The 16,770-nt window shown below is 52.2% G+C and overlaps 1 protein-coding gene across 2 annotated transcripts in view; it reads left to right on the plus strand.

The window, feature by feature from the left end:
* The window catches only part of C13H10orf67 (chromosome 13 C10orf67 homolog), a 119,155-nt gene that overhangs the window by 50,267 nt on the left and 52,118 nt on the right, over positions 1–16,770 (plus strand). For both annotated transcript variants that reach the window (XM_070056147.2, XM_089312445.1), the window contains exons 7-8: positions 557–615; positions 3,462–3,527. In XM_070056147.2, the coding sequence (XP_069912248.2) occupies positions 557–615; positions 3,462–3,527 (125 nt within the window). The remainder of the gene's footprint in view (positions 1–556; positions 616–3,461; positions 3,528–16,770) is intronic.

Consider the following 16,770-nt stretch of genomic DNA (forward strand, 5'->3'; position numbering starts at 1 on the left):
GAGGTTGCTCTCTGTGTCCTTTTCATTAACTTGTTAATGTAACTGTTAATTCTGTAACATTGCCCTTAGTCTGGTAGTATGCAGGCAATGAAAATCTCGCTGGGAAACCCTGAGAGACTGAGACACACCATGGCCTTCCCCAGTTATAACATCGCACCCTGCCAGTGTGGCCCTAATAAGTGTGGTGCTTCCCCCCCCCCACCCCACCCCAGGTTGCTGTAGTCCTTATTGAGTCATAAAGTGCCACCTGCTAAAGCACTTTGTATTGGCTGTGGCTAAGAGCCGTGGTGTCCACTGCTAGTGGCGATGAAAAGCCTTCCGCCCCCAGCCACACTTGGATCTTGAACTTCCCTTCTTCTTCTCTCTCTGACCAGCCGTCTGAACAGCGGGAGGAAGGCCCTGAATGTCAAGGGCAGTTGTGAAAGTCACAGTCCCGCTAGGACTCGCGTCCACCAGGCCTGCCGGGGGACTTCCCGCCTGGCCAGAGCAGACGGCCTGAATGTCGGGGCATACGCGTGTAATTTCATGGTCGGCCTCTCTCCGCTTTTGTTTTCAGAAGCTGAATATATGAGTCTGAAAGAGATCTCAGAAAAGGATCAGAAAACTATTCAAAAGGTACTGTACCATCTTTACATTGATAAATGACTCTTTTAAATTGAAATATCAGCTCTGCTGGGGAGAGAGCCCTGTGTGCCCGGCGCCCGAGAGGTGGAGGAGGGTTTTGATTTCCGCGTGGAACTGTCCCCGTCACTTGGGGGCGGTGGCTAGGGATGAGCGCGGCTTCCAACATTGGAGCCCACTGCCTCGAGTGTTCCCCTGAAAGGGGCCCTCAAGCATCCCCTCTGTTGCTTGTACGGAACCCAAGGGTCCAGGACCCAGAGAGGTCCAAAGGTGTGCTTGTGCCTGTGGAAAACTTCTGTTGAGAAAGAGCCGTGCGGTCATCAGATCACGTGTTGGTAGACGTTCACTCTGCTGAATGCGTGTGGATTGGGCTTAGGTTGTCTGCTAGACCTCTTACCAAGAGCAGGGGATTCTCTCCATCTCATGAAAACCAGGTGCCCTTGGCCAGCGCCGTGGCTCAATAAGCTAATCCTCTGCCTAGCGGCGCCGGCACACCGGGTTCTAGTCCCGGTCGGAGCGCCGGATTCTGTCCCGGTTGCCCCTCTTCCAGGCCAGCTCTCTGCTGTGGCCAGGGAGTGCAGTGGAGGATGGCCCAAGTGCTTGGGCCCTGCACCCCATGGGAGACCAGGAGAAGCACCTGGCTCCTGCCATCGGATCAGCGTGGTGCGCCGGCCGCAGTGCACCAGCCGCGGCGGCCATTGGAGGGTGAACCAATGGCAAAAGGAAGACCTTTCTCTCTGTCTCTCTCTCTCACTGTCCACTCTGCCTGTCAAAAGAAAGAAAGGAGAGGGGAGGGGAGGGGAGGAGAGGAGAGGAGAGGAAACCAGGTGCCCTGCTTGTGCTGTGTTGGGCCTGGCATGTCCCTGCCGGTAGGGTCTCCCTAACACTGCCCTCTCCCGGCCTGTGGGGCGTCCCCAGCGCTGTGCCTGGGCCTGGGCCCCTTGGGTACTCAGCTTCACCGATGAGAAGGCAGAGTCACATCCCAAATCATTGCACGCAGACCCAACTCGTTTTCCAGTCCCTCAACTATCAGGTTGTGGGTTAAAATTAGGCAACATTACAAATCCAGCTGCTCAAGTACACGAGCCGCATCTCCAGGGCCCAGGGCCCCGTGGGTCTCAGCCAGAACTGGATGTGCAGCTGGCGACGGAGCTCGGGTTTCAGGTGAACTTCCTTCCAAGAGCCAGGTTTAGGGGCACCTCCCCTGCCCCGGACACAGGTCAGAGTTGGGAGCTGCTTTCTCGGACCCATCGATCCATTTCCGGGTTTTGCCTCATTTCCCCTGTGCTCCGCCCCCTGTGCGAGGGCTGGCACCTAGGTCCTGCCAGACAGCAAGGGAGTCTAGCGTGCCACCTTCCTGCTGCCAACGTCTGAAATGAAGAGGAAACAGCTTTCAGACTTCACGAGCCGCCTGCCGAGGGCCAGCACTCGTCCCTTGATTTAAAGCGTTTCTTTTCCTTTTTTTTTTTTTTTTAAAGATTTATTTATTTGTTTGAAAGGCAGAGTTACAGAGAGGGAGAGAGGGAGGGAGAACAGACAGAGGTTTTCCATCCGCTGGTTCACTCTCCAAATGGCTGCAAGGCTGGAGCTGGGCAGACCCAAAGCCAGGAACCAGGAACTTCATTCGGGTCTCCTGCATGGGTGGCAGGGGCCCACGCACTTGGCCATCTTCCACTGCTTTTCCAGGCCACCAGCAGGCAGCTGGATCAGAAGGGCAGCAGCCAGGACTCAAACCGGTGCCCATATGGGAAGGGGGACGAGGCTGAGCTTCGCCGCCACAACACCAGCCCAGCTGTTGCATCTCAGATCCCGGCCACCTGATCACAGCTGTATCTGCGCCTGTCACAGCGTAACCCGTTCTTGTGGGTGTCCTCCTGCAGCGAGGACAGGTGGCCGCACAGGTGGGATAGTGTCAGCACACAGGGAGGCGCACCCAGCCTGGATGGAAGGCGTCAGGGAAGGCGGGAAGGAGGCTGAGCTGGCTTCCAGAGAGGAGCGTGCAGGAACCGGCGCCCAGGACGGGAAGGGAAGGGTGCGTGGTCAGCCGCAGCAGATGGGCGTTGGCTGTGCCCCGGAGCTTCCATTCCCTTCTGAGTGCCTCGGGGAGCCCGGACGCTGTGGCAGGAACGTGGTTGTGCTCCAGAAAGAGAATGAGCCAGAGAGCAGCCAAGAGGCTGCTGGGACAGACAGACCAGGGAAGCTGTGGACAGTCCTGAGCCACAAGGACAGTGCACGTACGTGGATCAGTGAGCTGCATGGGCAGACCAAGGGTATGTAGCACACGGGTAGCTAGGTGCGTGGGCACAGCCGCCCTGCTCTCTCTTCTGCCGACGGCTATTGATGGTCGACAGGAAAGCGGTGTGATCCACACACGGGAGCCAGGGTGCTCCCGAAAGTTTGTGGACAACGGCATTGCTTATAAGTAAGTGTTATTTTGGTGTAAAGGTTTTTGAAGTCTGTGCATAGATTTTTCCTACTCTGTGCATTTCCCTAGGAACTTCTTGAGCGTCCCTTGTATAGCATGAAAACCTAAAAGAGAAGAAGAAATCACAGAATGGGTGAAATCAGTTTGTTTTTCTGGTCAGACTCTATGTATTGTTGTCACATTTGGGGGGGGGGCAGGAAGTGAGGAAGGCTCTATCACATTGGGATTTTCTGTGTATACTTTGCTTGCTTCTATAATAATGCATTATTATAATACGGTATCCCAGGAGTTAATCTATTCCTTTATTCGTATTGTGATCCACCTTGCTCGTGTGGAAACACCACTGAATTCTATGGAGGAAGGGCTCCAGGTGCTCTGATCCTCAATGATACCGCGATACTCTTCTGTGTTTCAGTTAATCGACGGGAGAGCAAGATTACAATATGAACTTGACTGTGAAAGGGCGTTTGTTCAAGATATGGTAAGATGACTTGAGTGTGCACTCTGCATTTCACCTTTATCAAAAATTGCAAAAACAATTTGACCAGCGCTGCAATAAGCGGATACACACAAAAACTCACCATAGAGTTTTCCGTAAGAAGTCGTGATTCCACTTGGAACAGTGCACCCAAGTTTTGCGTCTTCTCCTGGAGTTGCTTTTTCTTTTAAAAGCAGCTAGGAGAGCCCAGTGTTTGGGGCTCTATTTGCTATTTTTAGTTGCTCATTGCCTTAAGTGACAACAGAACCGCGCTCAGCAAGATATCTTGGCATTCCGTGTCAGTCCCGTGAGGAAACACTGGCTTTTTCTGTTCTTCCAAGAGGACTCTGCAGACGGCTGGCTGGTCTTTTATTTGGCCGGTGGACTGCCCACCCACCCCCGCCCCGCTTATGCTGTTGCACCCTGGCTTTCAACCCATCACCACTCGCACGTCTTTGTTACAGTAAACTGACTGTGTTTATTATGACAAAACATAAGACACAGCTTGAGCCGCGTCCTAAATGTGCTTGAAAAGAATATGACACTGTTTGCAAGAGAAAAGATTGCTCGTAGGCAGCCCACGCCACTGCAGATCCTGCAACGCTGGCTTTTCTGCCGCTTGTCACTCTTGGTGCCAAGTCATGGCTGCTTCCCTAACTCTGTTTTGTTACTCTCAGCACCCTGTGTTTTGGGTCCCTTGTCATAGAAATTAATGCCGAACAATGCTCCTGGGTTACAATGAAGCCTTCTATGAAGCCAAGTTGGGAATGCAGGCAAAGGGGGGGGGGGGGGCGGAAAATTCCGGCCAGCTATTCACGGAGCCCGTGTGTTAATGAACATGGTATTTGGAAGGCTTAACTTTTAAATACCTGGCGGAGGAAATTCGACTTCGCTGTTGGAGCCTACTCAGTGGGTTTCTCCCACCCGCAGCCCTCCCCCATCAGGCCTCCCCCATCATTCCTCCAAAGTCTGGACCCAAGTCTTCCCGAAGTCTTCCCAAAGCCCGTCGCCCTGAGCGTTACAGCACGGGAAGTAAAGGTGACAGTGGGAGTGTGTGAGAAGCCACCCAGCCCCGCGGATCCGGGCCTAGAAGAGGGGCAGGCCCCTCAGGCCCTCGGAGTCGGTTTGCTGCTTTAACTCACCGCCAGCCTGCAGCGGCTGCGGCTGTATTGCGCACCGTGGGCACGGTGCCCTTGTATTTTGCCATTTACGGATTTGTTGAGCCCGAGCTTGTTGCCAAGCAGCAAGAGCCCGCCTCTTAGACCCCAGGGCACAGCAAGGGCTGAGCGTGTTAGCTTGGGGTTCACGTGTCACGGGAGGGGGGGGGCTCGGGGTCCCTCCATACACCTGTCCGGAGCTCTCGCCCCTAAGGCCCTGTGTGTTCCCTGGGCGGGGAACCTGGCTTTGTTTGTTTCTCCCCAATTTCCCCCAGAAGCTGGGGTTTGTGATGCTGACAAGGGAGAGCGAGTCGGGGGCGTTGGCCACAATTACCTAGCAAAAATGACAAAACTTCCTTGCAGAAAGCCGTTCGCTCTATGCGTGTGTGTGGCTGTGTCCCAGGGTAGGTTGTTTGCTGGCCTGGCCAGCACTGGGAGGAAGGCGCCATGGATAGATGTGGGTGCCTGGGGAAGCACCCAGCGACTGCAGGGCCAGCACAGCAGATCATGTCCTGTCTTCCTATGATTCCTGAGTCCAGGGGCCGAGAGAGAGACAGACAGACAGACAGACAGATGCTGTGTGTGAACTGTTTCCCTCCCCCAGTTTCCATCTGCCCCGTCCCAGTGCATGATGGGGTTTCCCAGGCTACAGCCAGGAGGGAGTGACGTGGGGCCGCGGGGCCTTGGTGCTCAGTTGCCACTGCAGTCTGACCTGCTCCCCTGCCTGGGTTCCTGAGGCCCGATCCCTCCATCCTGGGCTTCCAGCAGACCGTGTCCGGTTGGCCATGCAGCTGGGAGACGGATGCTTCGGGGGTCGGTCAGCACTGTCTTCACACTGAAGCTCTGGGAAGACGACGTGACCCGAGGACCGTGGCCCACTGTGGCTGCCTGCTGGTGGCTCAGGCAGGCAGGGGGCAAGTTCTACTGCCTGTCAGGGCGTCCCCACCCAGTGGTCAGGAGCAGGCACCCACACAGCCCCCCGTGGCCAGGAGCCCTGCTCATCGCTCGCAGTCCGCTCAGAAGGTCACAGGGCCGAGGGCAGGGCTCCTTCGGCCACATGTGAGGGCTGCAGCAGTTGGAGGCCTCAAGCCACGGGGGTCTCCCTGCTTAGCATCCGGGGCTTTACCCACGGTGCCGCGGCACTGCTGTGCTGTTCCCTTCCTGAACTGCCTCTTCTCGTCTTTGATTGATTGTTTAGATTATTTTCATTGTACATGGTTATGGGCTACGGCGTGCTAATTCAATACACACATTCAGTGGGGGAGTGATCACATCAGCTTAGTTAATTCCTTGAAGGTTTTTTTTTTTTTTTTAAGCTTTTATCTATTTATTTGAGAGGTAGAATTGCAGAGAGAGGGAGAGGCACAGAGAAAGGTCTTCTGTCCTCTGGTTCACTCCCCAAATGGCTGCAGTGGCCTGAGCTGGGCTGATCTGAAGCCAGGAGCCAGGAGCTTCTACCGGCTCTCCCAGGTGGGTGCAGGGGCCCAAGCACGTGGGCCATCTTCTACTGCTTTCCCAGGCCACAGCAGAGAGCCGGATCGAAAGAGGAGCAGCCGGAACTAGAACCAGCACCCATATGGGATGCTGACGCTGCAGGCAGAGGCTTAGCCTACTACCTCATAGTGCCAGCCTCTCCTGACAGTTTTTTAAAAAAACGTTTCAGTGTATTTTTATTTATGAGAGAGGTGGGGGGAGGGGAAAAGGGCGAGGAAGAGACTCTTCCGTCTGCTGATTCCCTCCCGCAATGAAGTGAGATGTGGGTGTCCCAAGGGGCAGCCTAGCCCTCTGTGCCGTGGCGCCCACCCAGCTTTTTCTCAGAGCCCCATCATTGCACATACGCACACGGTGCACTGTGTGGTGTTTCAGCAGCTGTTCACAGCGTGGACCGACGGAGTCGAAGCATGCACGGTCCCTTGACCCTGTCGTCACCTCCAGCACCTCTGCTCTCTGTGTTCAGGCCACTGTGCACCACAGCCACCCCCGGTCTGCGAGTGCTACAACTTATTCCTGCCACCTCACTGTGCCCCCTGGGCCCCCTCCGCCACCTCCATTCATTTAAAAACAGCAGTGATAAGCCGGCGCCGCGGCTCACTAGGCTAATCCTCTGCCTAGCGGCGCCGGCACACCGGGTTCTAGTCCCAGTCGGGGCTCCAGATTCTGTCCCGGTTGCCCCTCTTCCAGGCCAGCCCTCTGCTGTGGCCGGGAGTGCAGTGGAGGATGGCCCAGGTGCTTGGGCCCTGCACCCCATGGGAGACCAGGAAAAGCACCTGGCTCCTGGCTCCTGCCATCGGATCAGTGCGGTGCGCCGGCTGCAGCGCACTGGCCGCGGCGGCCATTGGAGGGTGAACCAATGGCAAAAGGAAGACCTTTCTCTTTGTCTCTCTCTCTCACTGTCCACTCTGCCTGTCAAAAAAAAAAAAAAATAGCAGTGATAAACCCTTTACCTGCTAGCACGAATGGACTCCTTTGCAAGCGAGCAGGGAGAACCTCTGCAGGCACAAGTGGAAATATTCTCTGGAAGAGGGCACTGAGCCTCAGAGAAACCCCAAGACTCGCTCCCTGGGTTGTGGGAGAAATGGCTCTCATGAGTGCGACAAGTGAGGAGGCGCACAAGGAAACAAGAAACACTGCAGCGTAGAAAGAACCGCGGGTTTCAGAGAAGGGAGTTTGCCCGCTGCCGTGTTCTGGGCTTCCAGACTGCTGTGGACTGGTCATGGCTGCGCACCCCCCACCCTTCCCTTTCTTCACAGGGAGTGGGTCCCACGTGGTGGGGCTGTGGGAGACAACTTGTCTCTCAATTCCTGTGTCTTCCGACCAAGGCTGACTATGCACCAGGGCCTGATTCACATAATGAAATCCCAGTCTCCCGAGGTTTGGGGATGCCTCGGGTGGAGATGGAAGCATTCTGCCAATGGGGGGGATATAGATGCAGAAAAGGCATTTGAGAAAATCCTAGGTCTAATTCGTAGTTTTTGAAAAGATGTATTTATTTATCTGAAAAGCAGAGTTACAGAGAAGGAGAGGGAGAGGCAGAGAGAGAGAGAGAGAGAGCAAGCAAGCCCTCCATTCTCTGGTTCACTCCACAGATAGCTGCAATGGCCAGGGCTAGGCCAGGCCAAAGCTGGGAGCCAGGAGCTTCATCTCGGTCTTCCAAGAGGGTGCAGGGGCCCAAGCACGTGGGCCATCTTCTGCTGCTTTCCCAGGCCATCAGCAGGGAGCTGGATGAGAAAGGGAGCAGCCGGGACTCTAACTGGTGCTCACCTGGGATGCTAGTACTGCAGGTGGAGGCAGCTTTGCCTGCTATGCAGCAGCGCCAGCCCCATGAGGAGATCTTGAACAGGCACTTCACAGAAGAGGAAACTCAGCAACCAACAACAAAGTTGGTGCTCCATTGCATTAATAAGGCACCACCACGTGTTGGTGAGAATGGGAAGTGGAGCACATTGGGACAGAAACTTTGGGAAGCAGTGTTGTTGTGGCCGGCGCCGTGGCTCACTAGGCTAATCCTCCGCCTTGCGGCGCCGGCACACCGAGTTCTAGTCCTGGTTGGGGTGTCGGATTCTGTCCCGGTTGCCCCTCTTCCAGGCCAGCTCTCTGCTGTGGCCAGGGAGTGCAGTGGAGGATGGCCCAAGTACTTGGGCCCCCGTACCCGCATGGGAGACCAGGAAGAAGCACCTGGCTCCTGGCTTTGGATCAGCACGGTGCGCCGGCCGTGGCGGCCATTGGAGGGTGAACCAACGGCAAAGGAAGACCTTTCTCTCTGTCTCTCTCTCTCACTGTCCACTCTGCCTGTCAAAAAAAAAAAAAAAAAAGTGTTGTTGTTCTGTTCAGAAGTTAAACATCCCTAGAATGTGTGACCCAGGTGTTCTACTGCAAGGCCCCGTAGTACTCACTTAGAGGGTCTTAAGCGAAAGTACCCCAGGTGACACAGAGAAGGTGTGGACAGGCTGCTGCTCCCCGTGTCAGCATGGCTTAGTCTCAGGAGCAGCACCCAGCAAGTGGAGGAAGAACATGGACATTGATGTGTCAATCAAGTTAAAAAATAAGCACAGCTAAATGTGTATGTTGTTCAGGAATATCTATCAATCTGTATTAGCATTGAAATCACAAAGATGACTGGATAACGAGAAGGGGACATAAGGCAATACTCAGGGGAAAAACCATCCTTGGTGACAACGTGGGTGAGCCCAGAGGACCTCCTGTTGAGTGAAGTAAGCCAGCCCCCTGGAGACAAAACCTGCATGAGCTCATGTATTTGTGGAGTCTAAAAAAGCGGAACTCACAGGATGGGGGTTCCCGGGGACTGGCCCTGGGGACGGTGGGGAGACGCGGGCCAAAGGATGCAAGATTTCCACTGGACTTGAAGGATACGTTTGTTTCCTTGGCTCTATTCACGATCATGTTGGCCCAACTGGTGTCGCTTTCCTGATTTGGAAGTGCACTGAGTTATGATCTATTTTTGTTTTGAAGGAGAGAGATCTTCCATCCTCTGGTTCACTCCCCAAATGCCACTGAAGCCAGGGCTGGGCCAGGCGAAAACTTGAAGCTGTGAAGTCAGTCCAGGTCTCCTGCATGGGAGGCAGGGACTCCACTACCTCAACGTCACTTCCTGCCTCGCAAGGTGAACGTGAGCAGGAAGCTGGATCACACGCAGAGCCAGCACTCAAGCAGACACTCTGATACGGGCTGTGGGCCTCCCAGGCAGCATCTTAGCTGCTGTATCAAATGCCTATCCCCAAGTCGGGATCTATTTTTTTTTTTTTGGACAGGCAGAGTGGACAGTGAGAGAGAGAGACAGAGAGAAAGGTCTTCCTTTGCCGTTGGTTCACCCTCCAATGGCCGCCGCGGCCAGCATGCTGCGGCCGGCGCACCGCGCTGATCCGAAGGCAGGAGCCAGGTGCTTCTCCTGGTCTCCCATGGGGTGCAGGGCCCAAGCACTTGGGCCATCCTCCACTGCACTCCCTGGCCACAGCAGAGAGCTGGCCTGGAAGAGGGGCAACCGGGACAGAATCTGGCGTCCCAACCAGGCATTTTTCAAAAGAGGAAATCCAAATGGCCAACAGACACATGAAAAAATACTCAGGATCACTAGCCATCAGGGAAATGCAAGTCAAAACCACAATGAGGTTCCACCTCACCCCACTTAGAAAGGATTTCATACAGAAATCAACAAACAACAAATGCTGGCGAGGATGTGCAGGAAAATGTTCCCTAATGCACTGTTGGTGGGAATGTAAACTGGTACAGCCACTGTGGAAAACAGTATGGAGATTCCTCAGAAACCTGAATACAGACCTAATATATGACCCAGCCACCCCACTCCTGGGAATGTACCCAAGGGAAATGAAATCAGCATATGAAAGAGTTATCTGCACCCCCATGTTAATTACAGCTCAACTCACAATAACTAAGACATGCAATCAACCCAGATGCTTGTCAACTGAAGACTGGATTCAGAGATTATGGGATATGTACACCATAGAATACTACACACAGAGGTAATAATACACACAGAGGTAAAAAAAAAAAAAAAAAAAAAAAAAAAAACAATGAAATCCTGTCCTCTGCAACAAAGTAACAAAATGGATGCAACTGGGAAACAGTATACTTAGTGAAATAAGCCAGTCCCCAAAAGACAAATAGGTATGTTCTCCCTGACCTGTGGTAATGCATAGAGCACCTAAAAGTTAATCTATAGAAGTGCAATTGACACTTTGAGCAGCAATGACTTTGAACTGCCTTTGTCTCGACTTTTGAGGAACAGTTTTTTTATATACTATTTGTTGAACTTTTAGTATAGGGTTAATCTTATATGCATAATGTATATTATACATATAAGATATATATAATATATGTATATATTATATACATATAAGATACATATAAGATGTATTATATATTGTATAATATTATATATAATATATATAATCTTATATGTATGAAGATAAATGTTAGTGAAAAATAAGAATGGGACTAGGAGAGGGAGGAGGAGGAAGGGTGGGAGTTGGGTAGGGTGGGAAGAATTGCTGTGTTCCTGAATTTGTATTTATGAGATGCAGGAAGTTTGTATACCTTACATAAAAGGTTTCTGGGTTAAAAATGATAGTTTGTGGCCGGTGCCGCGGCTCACTAGGCTAATCCTCTGCCTAGCGGCGCCGGCACACCGGGTTCTAGTCCCGGTTGGGGTGCCAGATTCTGTCCCGGTTGCCCCTCTTCCAGGCCAGCTCTCTGCAGTGGCCCAGGAGTGCAGTGGAGGATGGCCCAAGTGCTTGGGCCCTGCACCCCATGGGAGACCAGGAGAAGCACCTGGCTCCTGGCTCCTGCCATCTGATCAGCGTGGTGCGCCGGCCGCGGCGGCCATTGGAGGGTGAACCAACGGCAAAGGAAGACCTTTCTCTCTGTCTCTCTCTCTCACTGTCCACTCTGCCTGTCAAAAAAAAAAAAAAAAAAAAAAAAAAAAAAAAAAAAAACATAAAAAAAAATTTAAAAAAATGATAGTTTGTGTACTTTTTCTTATAATACCTCTAAGTGCTTGCTACCGCTCTCATCTGGAAAGGTCTGGGCCTGTTGGGTTGGGTTTTTTTTTTTTTTTAGATTGATTGATTGATTGATTGAAAAGGCAGAGTGTCAGAGAGATGGGGAGAGGCGGAGAGAGAGATGGTCCATCGTTTACTTTGCATAGACGTCCTTCATCCCTCTGTGCACCCAGCAGCTCGTCTTTATGATGCCTGTCAGAGCGCACTGCAGTCAGGAGGGCGCTTCCGTAAACCTTCCAGCCGTGCACACCGTGATCTAGAGCTCAACATTTGCCTGCAATTCACCTGCAGTTCACTGCTTCCTTTCGAGATCACATGTGTACAGAGGCCGGCACTGCGGTACAGTGAGCTGATCTCTCCTCTCTTTGTAGCTCTGCCTTTTTTTTTTTTTTTTTTTTACAGGCAGAGTGGACAGTGAGAGAGAGAGACAGGGAGAAAGGTCTTCCTTTGCCGTTGGTTCACCCTCCAATGGCAGCCACGGCCGGCGCACCGCGCTGATCCCATGGCAGGAGCCAGGTACTTCTCCTGGTCTCCCATGGGGTGCAGGGCCCAAGCACCTGGGCCATCCTCCACTGCACTCCCGGGCCACAGCAGAGAGCTGGACAGGAAGAGGAGCAACCAGGAAAGAATCCGGTGCCCCGACTGGGACTAGAACCCGGTGTGCCGGCGCCTCAAGGTGGAGGATTAGCCTAGTGAGCCGCGGCGCCGGCCTGAAACATACATCTTCAGTGAACAGTTTGGTGTATACCCTTGTGTGGGGCAAATGCCCATCGACATGGAAAACATTACCATTGCCCCACAGTTGCCTCAGTCTGGTGGGGCCTGTCCTGTCTGTGATCTCCCACTGCCCACCCCAGTGCTGCTCTGATGGTGTCTGGAGGCTTCAGCCGCACAAGGGGCTCCTCCCCCAACTGCAAAGAGAAGTCAGGAGGAAATCCCAGCCCACAGAGAGCTCCACCCCTCTGCTCTTGGGTCAGTGGGCCCAGTGGGGAGCTGGGCCTCTACCCTCACCCAGCATCGAGGAGACTGAGCAAGAGGCTGAAGGAGGCCGGCACCGCGGCTCAATAGGCTAATCCTCCACCTGTGGTGCTGGCACACCGGGTTCTAGTCCCGGTCGGGGTGCCGGATTCTGTCCCGGTTGCCCCTCTTCCAGGCCAGCTCTCTGCTGTGGCCCGGGAGTGCAGTGGAGGATGGCCCAAGTGCTTGGGCCCTGCACCCACATGGGAGACCAGGAGAAGCACCTGGCTCCTGCCATGGATCAGCACGGTGCGCCAGCCGCGGTGGCCATTGGAGGGTGAACCAACGGCAAAGAAGAACTTTCTCTCTGTCTCTCTCCCTCTCTCACTGTCCACTCTGCCTGTCAACAACAAAAAAGAGGCTGAAAAACTCCCTTCCCCTCGTGATGGGAGCCCAGTGGGGAATGACCTTGGCCTCCACCTGAGGCCAGCTGACGCCCTGGGCCCCCTCCTCTGCTGTAAGGGGCAGGCCAGTGGGAAGCCAAGTTTTCCACCCTGCAAGAAGAGGGATCGATCGGAGCCCAGCCCCCACTGCTTTCCCCTCCCCGGGGCTGGGGGGGCGGCCTGGGGGGAGCTGAATGTTCACCCCAGCTTTCCGTAGTGAAGAAATGGGGGCCCGGGCTGCATTCCTGCTGGGGTGGTGAGGGCCAGACCCATGCCTGCGGAAAGAGACGTCACCCAGAACCCAGCATTCCCAAGTACCGAGTGGAAAACTTTCACAATTTGAATGGAAAAACAAAAGTTCTAACCACCTGACAGGGATCATAAACACTTTTCATCAGGAAAGTACTAACTGTCTTGAAACAAACAAAAATAGGGTATTTCAGCAAATACAAATTACTAGAAATCGAGATTACAGAACTGAAAAACAGAGAAATGAAGTTCGCAGGATGGGCTGATACCAGAGAGGAGATGTCAGAGGACAGAGTCACCGAACTAGGTACCAGGTCACCAGAGTTTAGGAATCTAATCAGAGGGGACACAGTAGGTTTTTAAAATAAAAATGAAAATAAGCAGACGCAGTGATGTGTGGAGCCATAGCAGAAAAACTGACCTCTAGCATCAGAGGTCAGGAGAGAGAGTGACACAAAAAATACTCAAAGAAATAATGGCTGATAAACATCCCAAATTTGGTGAAAGACAGACATCAGCTCATTTAAGAAGCTGAGAAAACAAAGTAGAAGAACCCAAAAGGATCCACATCGTAATTAAACTTCTGAAAGCTAAAGACCAAAGGAAAACATCTTGAAAGCAGCCAGAAATGGCAAAAATGGAATGAACCGTATTATAATAGAACACAAATTTAAATGACAGCATTTCTGTTCTGAAACCATGGAGTCCAGAGAGAAGCGACGGGACATGTTTCAAATACCGAAAGAAAAGAACTGTCAGCTGTGAATTCTGTATCAGGCATAACTATCCCTCAAGAATGAAGGAGAGATAAAGACGTTGTCAGATGGAGGGGAAACAGAGAATTTGTTGCCAGTAAGAGTGCCCTTTAAGAATGCTAAAGAGGTCCACTGCACAAAAAGAATGGTAACAGAACAAGGGATGGAAATTTAGAGGTAAAAGTTAGCTAGGGTGATGAAAATATTCTAGAATCAGATTTCATGGTCGATGCAGAAATCATAACCCCGTCTGGCGTAGTCCTCACTCCACGGAGATGGAAACACTGAATGAGGGCAATTCTACGTAAAGAGTGGGACAGGACCTAACTGGAAGTAACACTTCTATACGTCACTGGATCCCCGCGGCCTGTGGTTAATTATATGTGGACATTGCAGCACAAGAAAACTCTGTTTGTGTTGCATATCTTACTCAACACACTTATTTTCAGTCTTTGTATGAAGATCTTCAACAGCTTCATGGAAAATACGTATCATGAAAATGAAATGTGCATGGATTTCCAGTTTTTGTACAGAAATAAACTCATGTGTCCATTCCATTTTCCGCAAACATTTCCAAGTCCCTCCACCCTTTTCATAGACAGTGCTTCTCTTACGGACAGTAAACAGTGGGGTCAAGCCTTTCTGTACGCCCTGGCCACATCACACCTCGTGAGACTGCTCAGCTCGTCAGCGTCGATGTTGGGGCTTCCATTTCACATCGGTGTTCTGTGCGTCCCCTCTGGGTTTTTGGTCATCTCTGTTGCTCTGTTCCTTCTCTTTTGCCTTCCTCTTCATTTTATGGTCATTTGATTGTACCTTCTAGGGATTGCTTCATTCATATCCTTATCTTTTGACAACCCTCTTAATGTGGAATAATTTTAAACTATAGAGAGCTCATAAATATTTATGTTTCCATAGGATTATGTGTTTATCTTTTTTTTTTTTAAAAAAGGGGGTATATTTATTTATTTGAGAGGCAGAGTTACAGTCAGAGAGAGGGAGAGACAGAGAGAAAGGTCTTCCTTCCGCTGGTTCACTCCCCAGATGGCTGCAACTTCTGAAGCCAAGCCAGTCCAAAAGCAGGAGCCAGGAGCTTCATCCAGGTCTCCCACTTGGGTGCAGGGGCCCAAGCACTTGGGCCATCTTCCACTGCTTTCCCAGGTGCATTAGCAGGGAGCTGGATTGGAAGAGGAGCAGCCAGGACAGGGACTGGTGCCCATAGGGGATGCTGGCACAGCAGGTGGAGGCTTAACCCACTACGCCACAGCTCCGGCCTGATTTCTCCCTTCTTCACATTAGAGTTATTGTGAGTATTATATTTATGCCAGTGTTATATTTCTTGCTCTAACCAGTCTTATATGTTTGAAAGACATTCAGATAAAACTTTTCTTATCTTTGTACCAAATTCTTGATCATTGCTGTTGCTCTTATTCCTTCCCAAGAATCGGAGCTTCTGTCGGGCCAGTAGTCTCAGGTCCGGGAGCTTCCCCTTGCTTGGTTGTCAGTGAGGACTGGTGGCGACACCGTTCCGTTTCCCTTCACTGAAATGCTCTCTCCGTCTTCCGCCTTCCGTCTTGGAAGATAGTTTTCCTTGGCATAGGATTTTGAGTCAACGACATTTTGAGGCTTTTTCTGCACTCAGGAGATCCTGTCTCACTCACTCTGAGCCTTCATTCAACATCAAATTTCGGGGCATGGCCTTGTGGCACAGTGGGTTGAGCCACCGCTCAGTTACACTGCATCCCGTACGGGAGTGCAGGTTCGAGCCCTGGCTACTCGGATTCCTATCCAGGTTCCTGCTTACGTGCCTGGGAAGGCAGCAGCAGGTGGCCTAAGTATTTGAGCTCCTGTCTCCTGTGGGAGACAAAGAAGGAATTCCTGGCTTTGGCCTGGCCTGGTTCCGGCTTTGAGACTGGGGAGTGAGCCAGCAGATGGAAGCTCTCTCTCTGTCTCTCTCTGTCTCTCTCTCTCTCTCTCTGTGTGTGTGTGTTTCCCACATCCCTCTGCTTTGCAAGTAAGTACAAATAAATAAACATTTTTTCGATAAATAAAAACAGACTCTATTTTTTAAGAGCAACTTAAGGACACAGCAGGACTGAGACGATAAGGGAGACTCCTCACCCTTCTCCCGCCCTTGCTTCTTCCCGCTTCGCTCGCTCATTCTTCGGTCTCAGCCGAAACGCCACGGCCCCCAGGGTCCTCTCCTGACCGGGCGTCGGAGGCGTCCTGCCTGTCCAGGCCTGTCTGCGGCGCCGGTTTCACTGAGCACTATACATACACGCAGTACCTAGCACAGGGCCTGGCATACAGCATGCAGTCAACAGGCGCTTCTCCAAGGAGCAAGGGGCAGTGAGGAGTCATTTCTACCAAGTTCTTGCAGCAGAGTGGAGAAAATGACTTTAGACCCCCGGACGGAGCTTGACTGCAGTGTGAGCCTGGAGTCAGCCCACTGGAGCCCAACCCCTCAGTAGTCAGCACCCCACCCCCACCCCCACCCCGGGCACAGAGTGCTCTGTGTTGAGTCCTGCTGTGTGGATCGGTGAGCGGGAGCTTGGAAAACCCATTGCAGTTGTGGCTCAGGTTCCAGCGAGGCGAATGGTTAGATGTACTGCCCATCACTGGTTAACTGCAAATAGGATCTGGCATGATTAGGATCACTGCCATTGTTTATCAGTTCATGTTATAAAAATATTAATATTATTGAAGCATGTGTATGTAATACTTTTTTATGCAATGCCTTCTACAACTGGAAATTAGAATTGACTTTTAGGCCGGCACCATGGCTCACTTGGCTAATCCTCCACCTGCGGCGCCAGCACCCCAGGTTCTAGTCCCGGTCGGGGTGCTGGATTCTGTCCCAGTTGCTCCTCTTCCAGGCCAGCTCTCTGCTGTGGCCCGGGAAGGCAGTGGAGGATGGCCCAAGTCCTTGGGCCCTGCACCCGCATAGAAGACCAGGAGGAAGCACCTGGCTCCAGGCTTCAGATTGGCACAGTACTGGCCATGGTGGCTATTTGGGGAGTGAACCAATGGAAGGAAGACCTTTCTCTCTGTCTCTCTGTCTCTCTCTCACTGTCTAACTTTGCCTGTCAAAAAAAAAAAAAAAAGAATTGACTTTTAAAGTAAAATTTCAATAACTTAGTGAAGTTTGG

This window comes from Oryctolagus cuniculus, chromosome 13 (genome assembly GCF_051225735.1).
Source record: "Oryctolagus cuniculus isolate XC-2025 breed Fujian yellow rabbit chromosome 13, ASM5122573v1, whole genome shotgun sequence".
NCBI classification, from domain to species: domain Eukaryota; kingdom Metazoa; phylum Chordata; class Mammalia; order Lagomorpha; family Leporidae; genus Oryctolagus; species Oryctolagus cuniculus.